The sequence below is a fragment of the Colossoma macropomum genome, unplaced genomic scaffold (assembly GCF_904425465.1).
Source record: "Colossoma macropomum unplaced genomic scaffold, Colossoma_macropomum, whole genome shotgun sequence".
Taxonomy (NCBI): domain Eukaryota; kingdom Metazoa; phylum Chordata; class Actinopteri; order Characiformes; family Serrasalmidae; genus Colossoma; species Colossoma macropomum.
The window spans coordinates 13,984,162-14,007,628 of NW_023494801.1; the positions used below are offsets into that span (position 1 = coordinate 13,984,162).

The window sequence follows — 23,467 nt, forward strand, 5'->3', positions numbered from 1 at the left end:
AATTTATCAGCCCCCCCTCTACTCCATTCATCAGTGGAAAGGGACCACCTCTAACCAGAAATTGTCTGGTGGTGGAGCATTCTCAGCACAGCAGTTAAACTGACAACTGTATGTTGCACTGGTACAAATCCATCAGGTAAAGTAGCGTTGCTGTGATTTTTAAACTATATATACATATAACAATAATATATATATATATATATATATATATATATATATATATATATATATATATATATATACACACTTCCTGGCCACTTTAGAGTGCAGTTAGACTATGTATCCATGAGCAATTTGTATTAGTTGTCCTCCAGCCCTTCATGAGGCCTTAACATCATTGAAGGTGTTTAAGCTTACTTGGCGGAAAATACAACGAACTTCTAAGACTTTGAAGGTGTGGAAAAATATCCCTGCAGATTTCTTTGGAAAAATGAAAGTAAGTCTCCAGAAAAGAATGGAAGCTGTACAAACTGTGGCTGCGCTACATACTAAAAAAGTTGATATAATTAGCTGTTGAGGCTTCAGTGTATTTTTCTGTTAAATATACACTTTTTTTCCCCTTGATGCTGAAAAGTGAATACCTGATGGCCATTTTGACTGGACATAAATAACTGAAGGGTGGTCTCTGACGTTTGCACAGTACTGCATATATTAGGTGTTTCTGATAAAATGGCCAATGACTGTAGGTTCAGGGCAGGTGTACATAATAAACTGGAACCTCATTGTATGTTATACAGTCCATGGATTTGCTTCTAGAGAACAGAAAAACAGCATACAAAATCAATGATATAAATATTCTGTGGGCAATTACAGACCCCCTATATCTAGATGGTGTGTTCCTCACATATTTCATCTTGTTTCTTGCATGTGTTACTACAGAATTCCACTGTCAGTTGTGTTGTGCGTTCTTACTAGGCACTCTGCTAGTCCATGGGCTCAGGCTCGGCATCCATGCATGTCTCCCAGGGGTTCCGTGGCATGTGAGGCATGGAGATGATCAGCAGACTGATGCCGCTGAGGAAGAGGAGGATGAAAGCTGCGCAGGCACAGGCGAACGACCATGAATAGTAGTACTCGATCCAGATGGTTTCATCGCTGTCAATCATGCGCTTGACGGACTGCCTCATGACCTCCACTGAAATGACTATGCAGAGACCTGAAGGGGGGTGTAGAGAATCAGGAAGGGCAGCCATTTTCACTGTGGTTTCTTGAGTTTCCGGATTATTGATCAGTAAGCATTGGATTACACCACTTTGTTCTCTTGTGAATAAAGTAAGCTAGGTTTTCTAAGGTTGACCTCCATGTCCTCTGTGTTGACTCTCGTTGTCTGTGAGATATCGCATAAGCCCCTTAAACTTTTAGAATACTTTTAAAGTTGTGAGTTGTAAGTAATAGTGTGGCAAAAATTCAGATTTGCAGTTTTCCTCTCACCCCAAATGTACTCAAGACTAGACAAATTCCTTTGATACTGATAGCGGTACAGTTCCAGAATGATGCTTCTTTCGATACCTTCCTTTTAACCCCTTAAATGGCCAGTCCTAATGGGGGTCCAAAGTTTTGCTATACACTTCTGTACTTAGATAATAATTAATAATGCAGCCACTTTGCATTGTAGTTACTGGGTAGTTACTGAATAATAAATCTTAGTATGTAAAAAAAAAAAACTGGGATTTTAAGATGTTAAAAGTGCAGTGCATAAGATTTAGGGGGATCAATTAGCATAAATGGAATATAGCATACAAAACCATGTTTTCATTAGTGAATGACCACCTGTAACTAATCATGCTTTCATTAGCTTGGAATGAACCTTTCATATCAACATATGGAGCAGGTTCTGTTCCAACAGAAGCTGCCATGTTGAGCTACCATATTTACAGTATACAGTAGCCCAGAACATACAAACCAAACCTTGACTTTTTTTGTTGAAGTGGCAGCTTGAATTTGGTGGCACTATACCACCAGTTGGAAGGTGCAGAAAGAAGAAGAATTCATGGTTGCTGCCAGTGCTGGCTAACCATTTTGTGTTGTGAGAAGTTTGAGAACTCACATTTTGACAAATGGAGGATCATACTTATTATTGAGCACAAGAAAAAGCAAGGGAGGGTGAAACCTCGTTGTCAAAGAAGCAAAAAAATGAAGAAGCAAAATGAAATCGGGACAGGCGATGGCAGAAAACCTGACAGCTGCTGTAGATTCTACTACTCACAGGAGGGGTAAGGGAGGGGTATTCAGTTGGTCGCAATCTGCAACCTCATCTGTAGATGTCACTAAATCTTACACACCACACCTTTAATTACAAACCAGAGGTGGGTGCGAAGAAATGAGTGTGAAGTGAAGTGATGGAAGTGGGTGTATTTATTGACAGCATTGGAATACAGACTAATCACGGAGTGCTGACGTTAATAAAACTGCAGTGGGTGACATTTGCCAGATGAAAAAGCGAAACACTTGAATGGGAAAAGATGTGGAACCATGGAAAAAGGAATTTGCTTCTGGCAGTGGCTAATCTTGTCAAAGGTTAGGGTGGAAAGATATGTAGAATATGCCTAGAAGATGGTAGATAGTGTTTGCCTGTTCAAGTCAATTAGACGAAAAGTGATACAGTTCATCTCTGCCTGAGTCTTACGTCATCCACTTCATCCCTCCCCCCATCTCCCGTGGCAACAACAGCAGACCGTGCAGAAAGACCCGGCAGCTGGCTAAACAAAACTGTTTTTTCCTAAAAATCAGCTCATCAGAAAATGCATGTTTAGGCTCAAAATAATCCCAGGACTCTAGCAATCACAAAACTGCCACAAGTGCACTGTAATCAGCAAGGGGGGAAACATCTCTAAAGTTTGGTGAAATAGGCAGAATTTCTCACTGTTGTGAATGGGACTCTGGTCTCTGTTGTCTGTGTAAAGCGGGAATGTGACTTTCCTCACTCTCACTAAAACCATATGACACAATCCCAGAAATATTATTTTACATGGCCGCTCTCACTTGGTAAATTGTCTCTGATTTCATGCCCTCATTGCATCAGGACCACCCTTAATCGTCCAGTATTTGCTCCACCCTAGCAAAGAACATAGCGAGGCAATGGCTTAAGACACTCGAATGTAGTTTGGACAGCCAATTGGCAATCTTGATTTTAAAACAAGTATGCTTATTGGCTTTAGCTATTGAAATTTGGTATTTAATCACTTGGAATTACACTGATCTAGTTTGATCGGTACCAAAAAAGTATTTCATTTCAATATCCAGCCCTAGCCAATGTATATTTAGTGTCTGGTTTTCTTCTTTAGTTTTGCACTGCAGTCACGAAACTAATGTAGCTAACAAGTAATGGAAGCTTATACCCCACTAGGTTAGCATTGTGCAAACAGTAGCCTCAAACTATATAAGCTGATAAGAATCTTAAATACACTGGTTTATGTGGTTTCTGCCAATGTACGCAATACTGTTTCTATAAAAATGGACTTGTTGAATCTGGACTTTTATTGACGTCTGTTTTTAGATAACAGTTTTGGCTAACTTGGCCACATTTGGGGAAAGAGAAAAACTGTCTCATTTATTCTTTGCTGAGCTATTCCCTTAACCTTCTTCATTGGACCAACCATAGCCTTAAGTATGAACTTTATCTTGTGAAACAAGTTAAAGCCAAGTGCTGGTCTCACCTGCAAAAGCGAAGAACATGCCAGCAGGCCTTAGCAGGTAGTCTCTGCCCTTCCCAAAGGCTCCCAGGAGACACAGGCTCCCCAGGGTCATGAAGGCCAGACTGAAGATGGCTATGGCAGCCGCTGAGATGTTGTACTCTGAAATGGGATTTCAGTGCAGTCAGTCTTTAGCATTCATGATCAAATTCTCTTAAAAATAAATGCACTTCTAAGAGTTCCTTAGAGCAGTGCCATCAAGGAACCACTTTTGGTTCTTTAGAGAACCTTTCAATGGAACTTTAAAGAACCATTTTTGTACATGGAATGTGCAAGTGTGAACCTCCATAAAATATGTTTCTATGCCAGTTCAGGTCTTCTAAGCCAGAACTAGAATCCAGCTTCCATTACAAAATGCAGGGCTGGAGACGGGGTTCAAGGTCCAGATTGGAAAACCTCAGATGGTATAGAAACTTTACATTTTGTAGCTTTAATGGCATTGCTCCTTTTGGCACCTTTATTATTAAGACCATATTTTCTCTCTGTTAAAGGTCTGTCCTAGAACCATTCAGGAACCTTTATTTTTAAGTGTCAGTACAATCATCTCATTTGGTTATGTTGAGGCCAAAGTGTAGCTCAGTGGCTGTTAATGTTGAGCTCCAAGGCTCACTCCAAGTCCTGATAAAAGACCTTCAACAATCCTTAAAGCTTTAATTCACAAACTTACAGCCATAAGTCATTTCCACAAATTTTGCTATACGCACCAAGCTTGATTACATGGGAATGGCTTCAATTACCACACTAATTCACATTAGATCACTAATCAGTCTGACCTCCAGACTGCTGTTGCGATTAATGTGTCATTAATTAGTAATAGGCTACACACGTATTGATTGTTAGAACGGCTATTGACATTTCTAGAAAGTGGTGAGAGAATGTGAAGTGCCTGACAATGAGTCGCATCTCGCGTCCGCAGCGTTGTCAGATTGAGATAAGAAGAGTCTTTTGCTCCTTAACTCTATGGCTGCTCTGAAGCGTGAAATAGGTAGGATCCTCTCTGCTCGAGTAACTCTGTTTGTCTCCATGCTAGAAACAGTCTTTAGCTGCTAGATCACCCTGCCTTCCGGTACAACTTGGCTGAAAACATCACATCTAACATATAGGTCAAAAGGGTAGAGTGTGGCCGGGAGGAGGGGAGAGGACTGCTTCCATAAATAGCAGCCAATTAGGGGAAAAGAATAGGAAAATGGAAAAGTTCTGTGCTGAGGGTCAGAAATCAATGCTAGAATGATATTGCTTTTCCCTCAAACGTCATCTGATTTGGTGTCATGCATTTTAAGGACATTTGTCAGTGGAAGGGGAATTTTAAAGTAGCCATGACCTACATTTTTCTTGTACTGTAGTTTTAGATGTGAAGCACCTCTTGGAACTGGCTTGTAACTCACTCACTCACATTTAGCAGGCAGAAAGTTCTCCACAAGGGTGCTGCATTTCTAGTGAAATAGCTTTTTATGCTCAAGAGCAGTGCCTCACATCAATAGCTGCATTCCAAAGCCTATGCTGCATTTCTTGGCCGGTACATCATAGAAGGCTGCTCCAAAGTGAAGAACCCTTCACATCCAGCCTAGAAATGCAGCCTAAGTTCTAAATGATTTTGAGGACACATCAGAAATATCACTCCCGGCCTTCAGTTACCCACAGTTTTCTGTGCATGAACGAAGAAAAAAAAAAACAGCCCCACAAACATGATGGAAAACGAAGTTGTTGAAACAGAGCTTGTTTTAAAACTTAAGTTTTTCACGTCCTTAATTTCATCTTAGTTACCTTATGAAGTGTTAAATGACTGAGTAATTAAATCATTCGTCCATACATCGTATTTTATTCAGTAGTTTAGTAGTTTATCATACTACATAAGAACATCTCTTTCATTTCCACAAAGAAATGAAAAAGCACAAACACAATGGGCTTCATTTTCTCTCACCAGTTCTCAAAAGTTAATGCTGCAATTTCAAGAGGCGGGGCCTGTCTGGTGACATCACCACACAGCCTCATTAGGACTGCTCCATTTGTGTGACCAATAGGCTACTAGGGAGGAGTCTTCATAGGACAGTCCTACGGAGGACCCATCCTACCTCGGATGTAGCCTAGGCTTTGGAACGCAGCTACTGACAATGTGTCCTTGTTTCCATGAAGTTATTTTTAGACGTATGTGGTTGTATGTATCAAAAACAATCTTAATTCCCTTTTAAGTGACCATTTTCCAACCTCTCTTTAATGTTTAGAATAAAACAGGCTGTAAGATGCCTATAAGACAGATATATGTAACTCACCTTTGTTGTGATTGACTGCCCTGTATTGTGACTCATTTGGAAATCACTCCAGGCTGAAACACTCCTTATAACTTTCCGTGACCTCACAAAAACAATGAATTCAAACCAGGCTGTTTCTGTTGCTTAGTTTCTATATGCAGTTGTTTGTAAATGTTTGGACATACCTGGTCAAATTATATTTTGTAGTTTTTTTAAATGAAAATAGCTCCTCCTCTACAAAGAACACACTTCTGCACATTTTAATGCACAATACTGTTTATTTTCTGAAATTTAAAAGCATAAAATATAGCCTGTGCAAAAGTTCTGGCATATTTTAGATTTTATTTTTTCTCAATATGTTAAACTGAGCAAATAAATAGGATTTTTATGTGCCTTTTATATGCTCCTTATGCCCACACATGCCAAAGTGTGTGAGGATCTAGTTTTGAAGCAGCCTGTGGCAAAACTCTTTGAAGCACTTTAGTATGCACTTCAGCCCTTCATCTTCATGTTTCCACGTCCTCCACCGCTTTGACAGCTCCGGGCAGACGCTTCCGTCTTAATGCTGTTCTAAGATCAGCCTTCTCTCCTCAAATCCTTATCTTAAGCATGAGATAATAAAATGGTGGAACTAGTCTCAGATCAGTGTGTGGGGCTATGTTTCACTACTTTGATGTACAGTGTCCATAAGGTACCTTGCGTGAGGCAAGGTTGAAGTAGAAGGGCCACTTACCTTTTTGAGTCTTGACTTCGAACACTTCGGCCTCCTCCCCTGATGTGAAGTGTTTGAAGTAGGAGCAGTTCTTCACTGCAAAGAGAGATGAAAACAGTGATTGTAGCTAAGGGTTGCAGGTGCTGCAGTAGCCCATCGTTACGATGCACTTGCACTACCAATGAGCCTCGCTGCCATTTCCTCCAGAGACCGATGCTGGAGCTCAGACACTAGCCAAGTATTCAGGCTAGTCTGTTGGGTCGACTGTGAATATAGCGCATTGTGGGGCAGAGGGCATATCCGTGTGCTTATTTTCTGCAGGCATTTTCATTTTGTTGACAGCGTGCCAAGATAAGGTTTGAATGCAAACACTGCTGTGGACTGTGCTCAGCAGCACATAAGTGATTGCACTCATACAGATTACTTATCATCGCTGTCATATCCAAACCTTGTAAACCCATTTTTCCAGTTTTTAAGTATTAGTTTTTTGTAAACAATTTGAAAACACTATTTTATATTATGTGAATACCTTATAATGGATACACCAATGGTGGTAGTCCAAAATCACTGGAATAAACTCTTGATATTAATTTACATCAAAGTTAAGGTTTTTTCCTCTGAAAAAAAGGGTAAGAAAAAAAGATTTGCAAGTTTTCTTATGACATTGTTTTGCACGTTTCAAAACCTTAATCTGTTTTGTTTCATTAAGTGGTTTAAGAATGCTTTGAATGCATATTTGGGATCATCATCTTCTTGTAATGTCAAACCTATTTTTATCAGTTTTTTCACTGACTGTTGGACACTAGCTCCCAGGATTTGTTCATATTTAGTAGAATCCTTTTTTCTGTCCCCTCAACATTTTCTGTGCCACTGGCTGCCAAACACCCCCAAAGCATAACAGATCACCAACATGCCTTAGAGCTGGCAAGGTGTTCCTTTCATCAAATGCTGCTCCAAGCATACCTTTGGCGATTGCAGCATTGTGTTTTTACTTCAGTCCACAGCACTTGTTTCTTTTTTTGACTTTTGTGATGGGATCACGGTAAGGGTTACTTTCTGATGACCCCGCTGTGTAGATGATGTTGGTCCAACAACCCTGCACAGTGTGTCAGTCTATCACTATTCCCATGCCAGCCACGTAAATGGTAATTGTACATCACCAATTATGATTCTTTTCTATGCCTTTGTTTTAGACAGAATGTTTCCCTCTGAAAGGTGTGAAGCCTGCTTTATCACCTTCTTCACATCTCAGGAAAACTGAAACACCAGTGTGAACGACACTTTACTACACTGCACCAAAACCCTGCCCCCCAACATCTGCTGCTTGATTCAGAGGTGAAGAATAGGGCTGTGGCCTCGCATGACTTTCATATTGCACTGTAAGGCTGTGAATCTTTTTATTTTATAACATTCTATCAAATCCTATCTAAGTGTTTGAATATTTTATAGGTGTTAAAAATAGTTGATGATGCATAATTAAATAATTTTAAAAAATCTGTTGTGGAGTACAATCATCTAAGAAACTCTTTTGTGGATCATGAATCAAAAACGTGGTAGTCTTAACATATATGAGCAGAGGAAATAACTTTTAATCGGGGCCTACGAATGATTCAAATGATTTTGTTTGGTAAAGGTGTCAATGATAAAACTTCATCAAATATTTATTGTAGCTCTCTATTTGCTGGTCTCCACCCTTTCAACAAAAGAGCTGAATGCGATCAAGGCCTACAATGGATATTTGATGTAATTCTATAAATTTACTAAATTCTATCATTGAGGCCAAAAGGATGCACCCCGTCCCATGCGCATCTCCACAAAGCTGTCCAGCAGCCAGTCCAACGCTTGTAGATAATGCTTCCATTTTGTGAGTCCTGTGGGGGAAAGCTCAGTAGTCCGCTTATGGAGGAGTGTAGACAGTCTGACACCTCCCTGTTAGATTAAACTCATAAAACAAACCTTTTGCTCTGTTCTGTCCAGAGAAAAAGAGAGATAGAGAAATGGGAAATCAGACAGGGCAACAGAGGAGCTGTTTGTTACTCAGGACCCAGAACCTCCGTCAGGGGCAGAAAGAGAGAGAGAGAGAGAGAGAGAAACATGCTGTGAGGAGGTTACCTAGCAACAGGCTGCTCCTAGCTACGTTATTAGTTAAGGCTCAATGAGGAGACTGAGAGAAGGGTCTGCTGTGCTGTTTTTAGGGTGTCATTTATTAACCACGTTTGACCGCTCCTATTACAAGCCCTTACTTCTGGGGATTTTCTGGATTTTTTGGGCCTCACTGGGACTTGGGAGTTCTGGAGTGGAACAGTGGTGGTGGTGGGGTGTGAAACAAAATGTGCTCTAACATGGGTCTGCTAAGAGAAACATGAACATCAGGGTATGAACACAATATTAAGTGAAATTCCACTGACTTTCCACATAATTCAAACAATGAGAGTAAACAAAGTCATTCAGAGTGGTTTGACATGAAAAGGTTAAATGTAGATAATCTTACAGACTCTGATTTCTTTACAGTGGTGTCTACACAAGTAAAGCCACTTTATCCAGAATGACTGGTGAACTTGCACATTTTACATGTAATGTTGACAACAGTAAAACAGAGGTAAATCTGAAAATCTACATTTTCTTTGGGGACTACTTACCTCACAGCGCCCTGCATGAACCACTCCACTATGAATGGATTTTAAAAAATACATTTTAGGCCAAAACCTTCTCCAAACTACAATAAAACAGTGTCTCTGGCATGTGGCAGCATATTTACAGTCATTTAATGTAATATAAAGGTTTTATAACTGGACATCTAGTTCTTTTCACCACCACTATGAACAGTTCTGTTTGTCTAGAATGGATCATTTCTCATTAAATCACTATGAATGACTTTGTTTACATCTTAAAGATTGAATTATGCATAAAGTATTAAGTGAAAGTCCCTATTAATGGAATTCCATGCACTAAGTCTCTTTATAGCTGTGTGTAAAAAACCGTTGACAATTGAAGGTGGCTATGCAACTGCATTAATTTTATAATGTCCAAAAACCAAAGACCATTCTTAAATTATTTAAATCCCAGTCAAAACAGCCATTAAGTGCAAATTATTCATTTTTCAGTGTCAGAAAAATGTGTTTAAAAGAAAATTACACAGAATTGTCAACAACTTAATAAAATAATATTTTCTAAGTATTTAGTATGTCCATTCTTTGCCTTTTAATACAGCTTTCATTTCTTTCAGAAGACTGTCTTTCAGTTTTTCAAAGGGATAAGGACTTCCTTCCTCTTACACCGAGGTGTCTTCTCACAGTAGAAGGATGGACAGAAACGCCTGTGGATTTTTCAGGTCTGAAGCAAAAGTGGAGCTTGGTTTTCTCCTCTCTCTCAAAGATGAAAGCTTTAAGTACTTTTCACTGTTTGCATGGTTGTTAGGTGTCCCAGTTTCTGTATTCCCCCCGCCCTCCCATGTTTTATAACTAATCTCCTCAGAGATATATCCTGGAAAATGAATAACTTGTACTTAATGACTGTTTTGACTGGAAATTGAGTAAATGAAGGCTGGTCTCTGACTTTTGCACAGTACTGTATCAATATGGAGTATTTTACAAACATAAACATTGCTCAGCCAATCAGATCTTAGAACCACAACTCTTGGTAAAATAATTCACTATAACTGTTATGATGACATCCAATAAAGAATGTACTTGTGTACTCATCCTTTTGGCAAAACTAAAATTCTCATAGAATTATAATTTCCTGAAGATTTGCAATCAAACCCCTGCTAATTTGCGTTCCTGTAACCTGTAATATCTGTGCGATATCTGCTGTGGTCAGTCTGCAGCATGCTGTTTCCCACGCACTGGACGCCTCTGATATCTCTGTGCTCTTCTTCAGCTGTCCCTGCTTCAGCAGCCCTGTCTCTCCTTCATCTCTCAGTCAGAGAGAGACACGAAGCCACTGATCTCATGTCAGTCTGAGGGAAGATTAAAGGGCTGCTGCTGACAACTCTGGCATTTTCGGACCTGACGTCTTGTGTCTTGTTCTGCGTGTAGTCAGATCTGTGTATCTGCATGACGGGAACGGCTACGGATGAAGTCCAAAGCAAGCGAAACCAGCCGGGTGGCTTCCCTGAGTCAGACGGGTGAGAAACAGGGAGCTGAAAATAGCATTTTGGGCCGTATCATTGACCTTGCAGGTTTGTTAATGGAAATGCTTATTCCAGGGAGGAAGTCAATTACTAGGTTGCAGTGGCTGTCACATTAGGTTTTTAGTTCTTGATTAAACCCCCCCCCCATGCCACCCCCCTCGGAATCGGTGTACACACTCTCACCTAAACACGCACACACACACCTCAGGGCACTGCAGTTGTCTTACTGTTAGCTCTCTGTGCTTTGCTGGCCTCTGCTAAAGGTAAAGCCATGGCTCATGAAGACAGGAGTGTCCTCTTTTGTCCATGCGCAAAATGACCGTCAGATTCTGGGTCAATGTGAATGGAGGACACTTTTAAAGCAGCTAAGCCGCTAAGTTAGGCCATATCTGGGTCGCAGCAGCGAAGCGCCTTCCACCGGGGCCTGTGCAGAACTTTTGCTGCCAAGCCTCCAGAGGAAACAGGGGTACAATTGTGACTGCTGTACTTGACTCGTGCTCTATATGAGCTAGATGATCTATCATCCTACTGGACTCTTCTTTAAGCAGTACCTTCAGGGTGTTTCTGGGGGGTTCAGAGAGCCTTTCTTTCTTTCTTTCTTTCTTTCTAGAAAGCCTGTCATTCTCATAGACTCTTCTTCAGGTGTCCCTTTATTAAAATGTTACTTTCTGGGTTTCACTGGTGCATTCAAAGAGCTTCACCTTTCTTTCTTTCTTTTGTTCTTCTCTTCTTTTTTTCTTCCTTTTGGATGGTCTATCATTGTCATTGACTCTTATTTAGGTGTATTTAAGCATCACATTTAAGTGTTTCACTGAAGGATTCAAAGAGCCACACCTCTCTTACTTTCCTTCTTCATTTTGTTCTTTGTGGGTGGTCTTTCATTGTTATAGACTCTTCTTCAGGTGTTTCTTCAGGCATTATCTTCTTGGTTTCACTAAAGCATTTAAAACTTTCTTTCTGGGTGCTCTATCATTATTGTAGACTCTTCTTCAGGTGTCTTTTTAGGTGTTATCTAGGTTTCTAGGGAGACTTTGAAAACAGTGTCCCTTTTTCATTCACTTTCATCCTTCCTTTCGTTCTTTTATTCATTTTATTTTTTGGTTTCTTTGTTTTACATTTTCTTTCTTGTTTACTTTTTCCTTTCTAAGTGATCTATCATTCTTGTAGACTCTTCTTTGGGTGTTTTTACTGAAGCGTTTATAGAGCTTGATCTTCTTTCCTTCCTTTCTTTCCTTTCTTTCTTTCTTCCCTTCCTTTCTTTCTTTTTTCTTTCTTTCTCTTTCTTTCTATCCTTCCTTCCCTTCTTTTCTTTCTTTCTTTCCTTTCTTCTTGTCACTGTTGTAAAGATTCACTACCCTCCTGAGTTGACATGAGAAGTTGAAAGTTATTAGATGAAACTCTGTCATATGTATGTAACAAAAACAGATTTTTAGGTAAAAAAAAATAAAATTTCACACTAAGGGCTTGTTGCACCAACAGGGCTTACACCTGGACTTACTTTGTTTTTAATTTTCTGGGCATAACTTCAAGACTAGCCATAAGATGACGAGTGTAACTTTAATGCCTAGCTGGCATAAAATCAAATTCTAGTCCTTTTCTCCTTTTCTTGTCTATTACAACAATTTTTTCCCACAATTCTTTCTTTCCTTCCTTCCTTTCTTTTCTTTTCTTCCTTTCCTTTCTTCCTTCCTTTCTTTCTGGGTGTTACATCATTCTTGTTGACTCTTCTTCAGGCATCTCATTAAGTGCTACCTATAGATTTCTAGGGAGATTTTGGAAGCCTTTTCCTTTTTCACTTATTTTCATCCTTCCTTTCTTTCTTTGATGAACTTTTCTTTTACCCAGTGTTAATTTAGTGTTTCTTCTGCACTCCTCCCTTTGTCTTTCTTTCTTTTGCAATTCTTGTTTCCTTCTCTCTTTCTTTTGCTCTTTCATTCTCTCTCTCTCTCTGACTTTCTTTCATTCTCTCTTGCTCACTCTCTCTTCCTCTCTTATACACAGCCATACCCAGTCAGACAGTAGAGCTAGTCTCAGTTGGAGATAGCTCTGGGAGTGCAGCCATGAAAGTGCGTGAGTAAGTGTGAAGTAAGGGGTAAGTGACTGCTTAAGTGCTAACGTGTTTACTCATGGCTTCATCCGTGCGGCAGGAGAGGCTATCAGAACCAAGCCCTCCTCCAGGCCATGCGGATGCTGAGCGGGTGTGAAATTGATCACACCTGGCCTGCTGGGAGTTTCCCCCACCAAACCTGCTGGGTTCTGGAGGCATCTGCGAGGCTCCAGCATCATTATTGACCTTAACTGCAGGAGCATTCGGAATCATTCAGTGGCGCCAGTTGGGTTCTGTGCCAAGCACCTGATTGAACTAATCAGTGCCTAATGTGAGCAAATGACCTAAACCAGGGGGTGTAGTGCTTGGCTGGACCAAATACAAATACATGGATTGCTTGGTTTAATGGTTCCTGTACTCCAAAAGCCAGACTGTTTGATCTGCTTCCTTGTACTTTCTGAGTTCTGAGTTCAGGAGAACTTAAAGGTTCTGGCCTTTTCGAGTTCTGGATTGGTGGCAAAAACTTGAGCATAGATCCAGATCCATATAGGGTAATCTGCGGGCCTGTTTCTGCAATGGTAATATAAGATGTCTTTCTGTAAATCCTCCACTCATATGATAGGTGAGATTATGGAGAATTGTAACACCCCCACTTTCACCAATAAGAAATAAACTACATGGGTGATGTCACTGTTGTAAAGATTCACTACCCTCCTGAGTTGACATGAGAAGTTGAAAGTTATTAGATGAAACTCTGTCATATGTATGTAACAAAAACAGATTTTTAGGTAAGAAAATAAAATTTCACACTAAGGGCTTGTTACACCAACAGGGCTTACACTTGGATTTACTTTGTTTTTAATTTTCTGGGCATAACTTCAAGACTAGCCATAAGATTAAAAAAAAAATAAATAAATGAGTGTAACTTTAATGCCTAGCTGGCATAAAGTCAAATTCTAATCCTTTTCTCCTTTTCTCATCTATTATAACCACTATAAACAATCTAGTTTTGCAAATATTCCCATATGTTTTAAACCTGTCAATTAAAAACAGAAAAAGATATTTGTTGTTTTGTTTATTTAGGGCAGGGCTCGGCAACCCAAATGTTAAAAAGAGCCATTTTGTCCTTTCAAGAAAAAACAAACCACCTCTAGAGCCGCAACATTTTATGTCCATTTTACCATCTTGGCTGTAAATATGTCTCAGTAGGTTTTAATGTCCTAGTCTAGTATAGGCTAAAAATATAATATAAATGAAAAAACATACTTTGCTCTGCTTTAAGCTTTAGCTCAGCTATAGGCACTTTTCTCTCATCTCTGGCAGGAAACTTTTCCTCAAAAGTAGAATACTTTCTTGTAAAATGTCTCTCAATCTTCGATATTTTTACGAGGCTGAAGTCAGCTAAACATTCACCAGCTTCTTGTTCGAATTTACCGTTTCACCTTAAATGGTGTCTGTGGCGCCAGAATGTAGCTAACAGCAAAAATTCGAACAAAAAGCTTGTGAAAGAGAAGTTGACTTCAGCTTCACAACATTTTAGTGTTTGACAGTTTTTCGTTGCAGATTAAACGCATCAGGAAACCAGCTGGAGTGCTTATAAATGCAAGTAAGTTTTCGTTAGCTACTAGCTAAGCAAGATTGTTGTCTGCATTGCTGTGATGACCAACAGTCTGCATGCAAACTTTCAGGGTTAAAGGGTGAATTAGCAGTTACAGACTACATTAACTCCAGTGTTCAAGACAATTTATTGTTAAAACTTTGTTAGAACGATCAGCAGAGCTTTATTTTACTGAAAAGGGGGATTCTTGTATTTTTTCCATATATATATATATCTATATATATATATATATGCTGTGGAGCCGCAACAGGACGGTAAGAGTGCGTTGCCGACCCCTGATTTGGGTAAGAATCTTTGCGTTTGGTGGCCATTTTGTGTGATAATGTCCTCACCTTTAATATACAAGTAAAATCAGAACTAGCAACGTAGCAAGTGTTTAATGCTACATACAATGGCAACTGCAGTTTCTCCTCTCTTACCTACATTTCTGTGGAGACAGGCGGCAGTCGTGCGTGAGGGATTGTGGGAGTGGTAACGGCGCGAATCACGCGGAGAGACCGATGTAACAGAGCTTTTCTCATCTTTATGTAAATGAGGAGCGAGTTCCGCAGAGCAGCGGCCAATCAGATTGTTAAAGTGCCGCGGTGCGTTACGTTGTGTGTCACGTCCACATTCAAACTACAAGCGAAGATCAGACAGAAGATGGAGGAGAAGGTTTGTGGAGAGTTTTACATTAATTCACGTTAAAAAAGAGAATATTAGAACTTTTCTCACCTGCGTTTCATCTGAGCACCGAACTAGCCTAACAATCTTGCTTGGACAGCTGAACCTGCCCGTATTTTAGCGACGCCCACAGAGCAGCCAGCCGTTGGCGAGGTTTTGCTGTGAGGGCGGCAGTCCGCAGAGACGTACTTCCACAGCTAATGTCCACGTTATGTTATCCACCTTATTTTTCACGTCACCACGGTATTTTAAGTTATTGTTTTGTCCCATTAAAGGTCTCTGAGGCGTACTGGATATATTCCCCCTTAGTAGAGTAGGCTGACGCTACATAACTAATATTCAGACATCACGCTCAAGCCTTAAAAAAAAGAGTTAGTTAAATTTAGAAATTTAGTTACATTTAGAAATAAAAAGTAAAGAATGTTACTTACATGCCTATTACAGGCTTAAAATGTCTGTATTTAAACTACAGTTGACATCAAAAGACAATAAAGCGCCAAGCTAATCCCACTAGCTTGATGCTAACATATCCCACACATTGGGAAGATTATTGAAGCACTGGTTTAAAAAAGAGATTTCAGCATTAGATATCTGTATGTAATGGCACTGCTTTATTGTTTTCTGCTGGTGCGCTCAGTGTAAACACAATTAAAAGTTGAAATTAATGATTTTATTACTGTAGATAAGTTATTTGGTGTGGGCTGTAAGTAGAATCCTCTGACCAAGAGTGAGGGGGTCACGAATAACAGTACATCTCTGGATGGTCACAGTTCAGAATGGTCGAGCAACTATATTCTGCTGTGTGCTGACCTTCTGACCTTCTGAACCCTGACTATGTTGACTTTTTTTTTTTTTTAACTTGAGCTGTGGAAATGTTTTTCCCTTAATGTGACTGTAAGCAGACTGTATAATTTAATCAATATGCCAGTTTCACTGTTAATGAAATTACTAATGCTTTTTTTTATTTTGGCAGCAACAGTTGGCAAGATGCCAGTAGTGAGTAGTAAGTTAAGACTACCTTAGTGAAGACATGTTGGTGCAACCAGCCCATTTATAAATTGATGAGCACTCACATTAATACAGGATAAGTTAAAAGAAGCAGGTTGTCTACTTTAAAACATGCTACAGAAACTTAGCCATGTTATGACTGGGTGGTGTGTTGTAACATTCCTTTTCTGGTAAATAGGAAATAGGGTTCATGGAGGCTAGAGAACATGTTCTGCCTTTCACAAAAACAGGTTCAAAACGGGCTGTATTTGCAGCTTAGTTTCCATATATGGTCAGTATGGACTGGGTGAAGGGTATTGTTGTAGTTTATGAAATCACTGAAATTCTTTTGACCGTGGACAACATGAAACCTAAAGATAAATCCCGAGTGCACCCTGAGATCTGGCCACATAAGAAAGAACATTACAATGCCACTGGAAAGTTCCTGAGGGACTTGCACATGGTTGGGTAGAATAGGGCAGCGGCTGTGGCCCTCTAAGAGACAGCTGCCATTGTTATGGTTTAATCTCTGGGTCGTGCCCTGAGGGACGTCTTCCCAGCACATTCACCGGAGCACAGGGGCTCGCTCCATTACAGCCTGCAGCCACTGTGGCATACAAAAAGTATGTGATCTCTCCATTTATCACCTTTGAGGAGTGACAGAGGGTGTACATTACTGCTCAAGCAGCGCATTGCTCAACACTCTGGACAGAAAGACTGATATAGTCGTCAGATGTCTCATCTGTACTCTGTCTCTCAGCCCAATCATTTATCCTGCCATTTAGTCATCATTGAAATCAATGAAGACTAGCATTTTTCTTTCCACCTGAAATCAACAGGTTATACTGTGAACACAGTGACTTGTAGAGATCACTCGTTAAGGGACCATATCCATAGACCATAGATTTAACTTTGTGTTTTTACCCCAGTATCTACTTATGATGTTTATGCTGGTCTATGTAGAAAAAACAGTCATCATTCATTTTACATGACCATTTCCAGCCTCTCTTGATTGTTTAGAATTATACAGGCTGCTTTTTGTTACTGTGCTTTTAAGACTGATATGTGTAAATGACTTCTGATTTGTTTTCTGTGATGTGCCTCATTTAAAAAACAGTTTGTGCTAAATCAGTTTCTTATAACTTCAGTGTGAATGGGTGGGCCTAAACTGATGTAGGCTGCAAATGTTTTAATACCCAGTTTTTTTTAAAAATAAGTTAAAATAAGTTAACATGGGCAATCATATACAGGGGAATACATAAACATGGCATTTTGTACAGTTTTTTTTTTCCTTCCTACATCAAACTGATTTATTACACTTTTTCTTTAAATAAGGAAGATTTGGCTTTCCATGATATGGACCCTTAAAATAAAGATGCCATAGAAGAACCACTTTGGTTCCCTAAGAACCTTTTGAATGATGGTTCTTTAAAGAACCATTGCTGTGTGTGAGATATGCAGGTGTGTAGAGCCTTTTTAAGCTTTAAAGATCCCACATTATGTAAAAGTTCCTAGAAGTGTATTCCAAGACTAGAACCATTTAGAACGCTTTATCTTTTTAGAGTATCATGGTGTCAAGCCCAAAAGTGGCTCTCTGTTCGATTTTAATTTAACATAGCAAGAACAATACACACTCTCGTCTAGATCAGTCCCAGTCGTACCTTGCCATTGCTTTCTTGCTCTTTCTTCTGTCGTTTATCCAGGCTTGTGAATTGAGACATAACAATGAGGTCGCTTCTTCCCCGGAGTGCCATAAAGGATAATGAGATGATCTAACTCTCATAAGCAGATCCATCTGCTTTCCATTTATCTGCACTCAAACGTCTACCAATACAACAGTTCAAGGTATCTCTTTTACGTACACCGAGATGACATCATGTACAGCAAAATGGTGTGAGTTCAGTTGACCTGCTGTCTGGACAGTTACCTTACAGATAAGAAAGTGAGGTGAATAGAGTTGCCTCAGCCTGCTTTGCTCTGTAGACCACTTTCTCTTCTCACTGATTGCCCTTTGCTCCACTTCAGATCAAGATTGCTGTTGTCTGGCAATTCTGCCACTATTGTCCACTGACTCGCCCTGAGCTAAAGTAGCGCAGGTAGAGTTTATCTGTGCCAAGAATGGGGTGAAAAGCTCTGTAAACAATACACTTACCTCCAGGCAGGCTGATGGGGCCACAGCTTTTGCCCTGAGGGTCTTCCTCCACAATGAAGATGCTCTTCTTGCACAGCCTCCAGAGCCCAAAGTGGGCCGCCTCGCAGGTGGTGTTGAGCTTCTCCACCCTGGGGCTTAGAACTGCCCAGTGATCCGTCACCACGGCAGCCAGCATGGACGAGATGCCCACCAGGATGACCAGGAAAGTGATCTTCACCTTGGTCTTCTTATCTTCTAGCATCGTGGCGGGACAAGCTCACTTGGCGAGAAACCCGGCTGTAGGTTATTATTTTAATTGCAAAGTCTACTTTAATTCTGAGGATCTATACGCGTTGCTTTGATGCGAATGGAAAAAAAAAAACTCAACACGGAAACTCACAGCCTCCTCACTGCTGCTCGCTGTCCACAGATCTCTGCTTTGGCTTGGAAAAAAATGGGGCCAGATAACAGTGCCCTAGTTTCCTCTCCCTCTCCCTCCCTGTAAGGTGTTCAGTGTGGTGGGCTGTGGCTAAGGCGCACTGCCTTTGTGAGGTGTGCTGTGGAACTTGATTAACTAATGTAGCACAACCTGCTGTTGTGCGGACGACATTAATCGTAAGTCATTACTGTTTCCCATCTCATTTTGAGCAGTGCATGTCATGTACAGACAACATCTGTTGTCTCAAGGAGAAAGCAGAGATTTGAGAAATTATAACAGAGCTGGTTCTTTTGTGACAGCGCTCAAGTACTTTTACATATACCTGTTTTTCTTTAAGTGCCTGAAGTAATGACACGTTTACATTGTACCCGGCTTTTTCTTAGGCAGTTGCACTTTAATCACTTCCTGTACTGCTAGCTCTCATTTCATCTGGGGGACTCATGGGAAATCAGCCTTTATTAGGAGAGTAGGCGTTTATACAGGATGATCTACTTTCCCCCAATCAGTGAGGGGGAGAAGCAGTGACTCCACCTGGGTGCCCAAATTCTCCTCCAATACCAGGAGGAAACGATCGCTACATTCCTCTCTCTCTGCAAGCTATTATTTACAGATTAGCCAGAGTGGAAGCTCTTAATATCAATGTACAGGAATTCTGCAGCCAAAATAGTAAGGTTTCTAATCAAGAAGGAAAACTATTGGCAGCCAGTTAGCATTAACCCTTTAAATGAGGGGTCTCCAGTCTTATTCAAGAGCTTATGGGGTTTGCTGGTTGTCATTCACACACCTCATATATAATAGGGAGAAACAAATATTCAGACACTTACGTTTCTGTTATTTGAGAGATTTGCATTTCCTGCAAAATTTAGTGTACAATTTCTATTCATTTGCTGAATTCAGTGTCCTTTTAAAAATGCAAACGTATTTTGACTTTGTGCTTATAAATATGAACAGAAATTTATGTATTAATGATCACAAATTACTAATACTGCTATTAGTACTTATTGGTTAGACTTAATTGGTTAATACAGCTTTGAGACATCAACAGCAAGAAATGATTAGCTTTTTGCAGCATTGTGGTTTTGTTTTGGTGCATCAGGTCCCCCTGATGGACTTTCAAAATCTTCTATGAATTTTTGGTGGGATCCAAGTTGAGAGATTGGCTAGGCCGTGCACCTTTTTTAGAAACCAGTCTTAAGTTATTTTGGCTGTATGATTGGGGGACTCTGTCTTGTCGAAACATCCGTCTTCTCCCCAGGATCAGTTTCTTGACTGATGAGATTAAGTTCTCCTCTAATATTTCCCGTTATTTTGATTCAATTTTGTTTTCTTTGAAGACATATAATACCCCAGCACCATTTGAAGAGAAGCAGACTCATGTCATGATACCTTCGTACTTCACTGTAGGTGTGGTGTTCTTGATCATACATGCAACCCTTTTTTCTTCAAATATGATGAAGTGAATTATTGGCAAAGGGTTGTATATTTGTTTTGTCTGACCAGAGCTAGGGCTGGGCGATAAAACGCTAACGACAAGTAACGCGATGTAACTTTTCCTCGATAGAGGGATAAGACAGGTTCGATAAACGTTCGATATAATACACCATTCTCACACTTCCACGTTCAGCGAAAGCCTTGGTGGCGTTTTCTACTGCAAGGAAAGCGACACTACTCTGCTGTCGCCAGGAGAGGGCACACTTCCGAGTTTTTCGACTTGATTAGAGAGGGAGGGGGCCACGAGTAAAAAATGGTCGTCAAATATACTTTAGCAACGTCTGAAACGTGGAGTTATACATTCCCTGTTTGAGTGGAGCGACCGGCGATCTGTTCTCCTGTGACCGAGTGTGAGTGACGAGGTCAGTGGCGTATCTGTACTGTCCTACAGCGAACTCACCTCTTTCCATGCATCCTAACAACTTTAGCGGTGTTAAATCACGTCTGCAGCGCCGTGTTACAGCGCCAAACCGTCATATTTTAGTATTAGTGCATTCTCGAGCAACGAAAGTGAAAGAAAGAAGTGAGTTCATGCAAATTACAGTCCTGATTTAAACGAAAGTAAACTGAGGAAGCTGTGAGGCATTGGGAAGAGGGAGAGCGCCATCTCTCCAGGCTAGCTGTTTTTAGCTGCTAGCTAATTACAGCAGCACTCCGGCACAACACGGAGAATTGATGATACGGTAGATCAAACAAGACACAAAATCACCGCTTTCAGTTTAAACATACCTAAAAGGAGGACTCTGTGACTGGTGCGAGAGATTCACACTGCAGATAATGCTTTTACACAGCGAACATCAGATATTTTGCGGTTCACCCCTCAAACTCTCAAACTACCATGATAGTATAGAGAAATCCAGTCGTCGCTAGCTGGTGTCTGAATACTGTGATATGCTCTGACATGGATGTGGTAGGAGTGACAGCAGTGACCTACCGAGTTGTCGTTGTTGAGAAACTAAAGAGTTTAGCACTGTTGTTGGCCAGTTGTTTAGCATTTGTAACAGGACAGCCGAGCGCTCGTCACCAGACAGCTAAAAATAATCTGTTTTCTTTCTTAAATTATGACTATTACAAAAATTGCAGCTGTGCTTATCCAGCTAATAAAAAACAGCTCAGAAACTTTCTCCCACTCTCCCGAGACAGATTAGTGAAATGTTCCACTGTTTGGTGAGTGTTTGTCATGATCGGACCATAAGTGATAGTTTAAAACCACAATTAACCACCCAGGAGCAAAATCAGCCTTCAAACGTGAAAGAAATAATGATTTGACATTTATCGCGATATATATATCGATATCGAACGATATGAGTTTTGTTTATCGTGATAACATTTTTGGCCATATCGCCCAGCTCTAACCAGAGCACGTTTCTTCAAAATAGCTCTGATTTGCCTGCAACTCGTACATCTTCCTTTTTATTAATCTGAAAGCACATTGTGAAATCTTGCAAGTACCTGTTTAGTTGTGGTTCCATTAACTTTCCACTTGCATATGGTCTCAAACTTGATTTATATAGCATTTATTTATTTAGTTAGTTTCTAAATACTTTTCCCCTATCAATTTTTACATATCTTTGTGTTTGAATACATATGAACAAAAAGTATTTTAAGCACAAAAGCAAATTATATTATGTGTGTATATTTTAAATGGATATATGCAGCAGAAGTATATTAAATATTAAAAAAAATATATCTGAATACTTGTTTCCCGTCACTGTAACAGTGTCAGTTGTTTGAAGTTTGAGACTAAATGATTAAATAAGTGGAACCAGGTGTCCTTCTGCTTGATTGGGATGAAAACCTGCAGCCACACAGACCCTTTCAGCAAATGCTTAGTAGTTATGCATTAAAATTTGCAGAAATATGTTGAAATTAAAACCTGCAGCCACACTAACTCTTTGCAAATAAGATTACTGCAGGGGTTGGCAACCCAAATGAGAGCCATTTTGTCCTTTCAACAAAAATCAAACCACAAGTTTTGTGTGGAGCCACAAGATTTTATATCCATTTTACCATCTTGGCTGCAAATACGTCTCGGTATGTGCTGATGTACTAGTATAGGATAAAAATATAAATGAAATTGCAGACTTACTTTGTTCTTCTTTAAGGTTTAGCTCAAAGCCGGTTTTCTCACGTCTCCGACAGGAAATAAAAGTAGAACAGTTTCTTGTAAAATATCTCTCAATGTTCAACTTCTTACGAGGCAGAAGTCAGCTTCTCATTTACCAGCTTCACATTTTTCCATTTCACCCTAAATTGTGCCTGAGAATGTAACTAATGCACCATTTAAGGTGGAACTTGAATTTGAACAAGAAGCTGACAAAAGAGAATCTGACTTCAGCTTTGTGACTTTTTAGTGTTTGTTTTCTGATTGCTGATTAAACATATCAGGATACCAGCTGGAGTACTTGTAAATGCAAATAAGTCCATTCTTCACCAAATTATCGATGTCAGTGTTAAATCTTTCTCTTTGACTTTTCGTTAGATACGAGCTAGGTGAGATTGTTTTCTGTGTTTCAGGGTAAAGGTTGGTAAATTAGCAGTTGTAAGCTACATTAATTCCAGCATGTAAGACCATTTATTGTTAAAACAGTGTTAGAATGATCAGCAGAGCTTTATTTTACTGCAAAGGAGGATTATTTAATTTTTACCTGAAAATACAATTCTGGAGCCGTGTGTTGCCCCAGGATTAGTGACCCCTGGTTTAAGGGGTTAATGCTAATTTGACCAAGGATGCCCAAAATTTTTGCACAAGACTGTGTCTGGACCCACACTTTAACCTTCTTTAATTTATTCTCATAAATACTTAAGTTACATACTAGTTTCATAGTAATTAGTAGTTAGTAATACAGTGTACCCAAAAAGTATTTGGACATTTGTGCCATACTTAAAAATGTATGATGTTCGTTCTGTTAGGAAATGTCAAACCAACTGGCATTTATTTTAAACAGATCATTCTAAGAATATATATATATATATATATATTCTTAGAATGATCTGTTTAAAATAAATGCCAGTTGGTTTATATATATATATATATATATATATAGAAAGTATTATTTCAAAAGTTGGTTAGTGGGTTTCAGATTATTATAGTTCATGAAGCTTCGTTAGACTTTGATGTCGCTACCTTTCTGCTTTACAGTGCACTTAGTGCAGTCTGGTTGGATTTTTTCTCCAGGCTTTCTCCACAGAGTCTACCATCAGTTTGATGCTGTGCTCAAAGTGTTTTTCTGTTGAAACAAATATTATTTTGCTACTTTTGCAAATATTACTTTGCTATACATTTTAAAGAGTAATCTAAAGAAG

The 23,467-nt window shown here is 39.7% G+C and overlaps 1 protein-coding gene across 1 annotated transcript; it reads right to left on the reverse strand.

The window, feature by feature from the left end:
* Positions 1–613: 613 nt before the first annotated feature.
* Positions 614–18,719, reverse strand: cacng1b (calcium channel, voltage-dependent, gamma subunit 1b). Its single transcript, XM_036589916.1, has 4 exons — positions 18,253–18,719; positions 6,675–6,749; positions 3,657–3,794; positions 614–1,156 (listed from the first exon to the last, which is right to left on the reverse strand). Exons 1-4 carry the CDS (start codon positions 18,491–18,493, stop codon positions 924–926), a joined length of 687 nt encoding a protein of 228 aa, XP_036445809.1. The 5' UTR covers positions 18,494–18,719; the 3' UTR covers positions 614–923.
* Between the last annotated feature and the right edge of the window lie 4,748 nt (positions 18,720–23,467).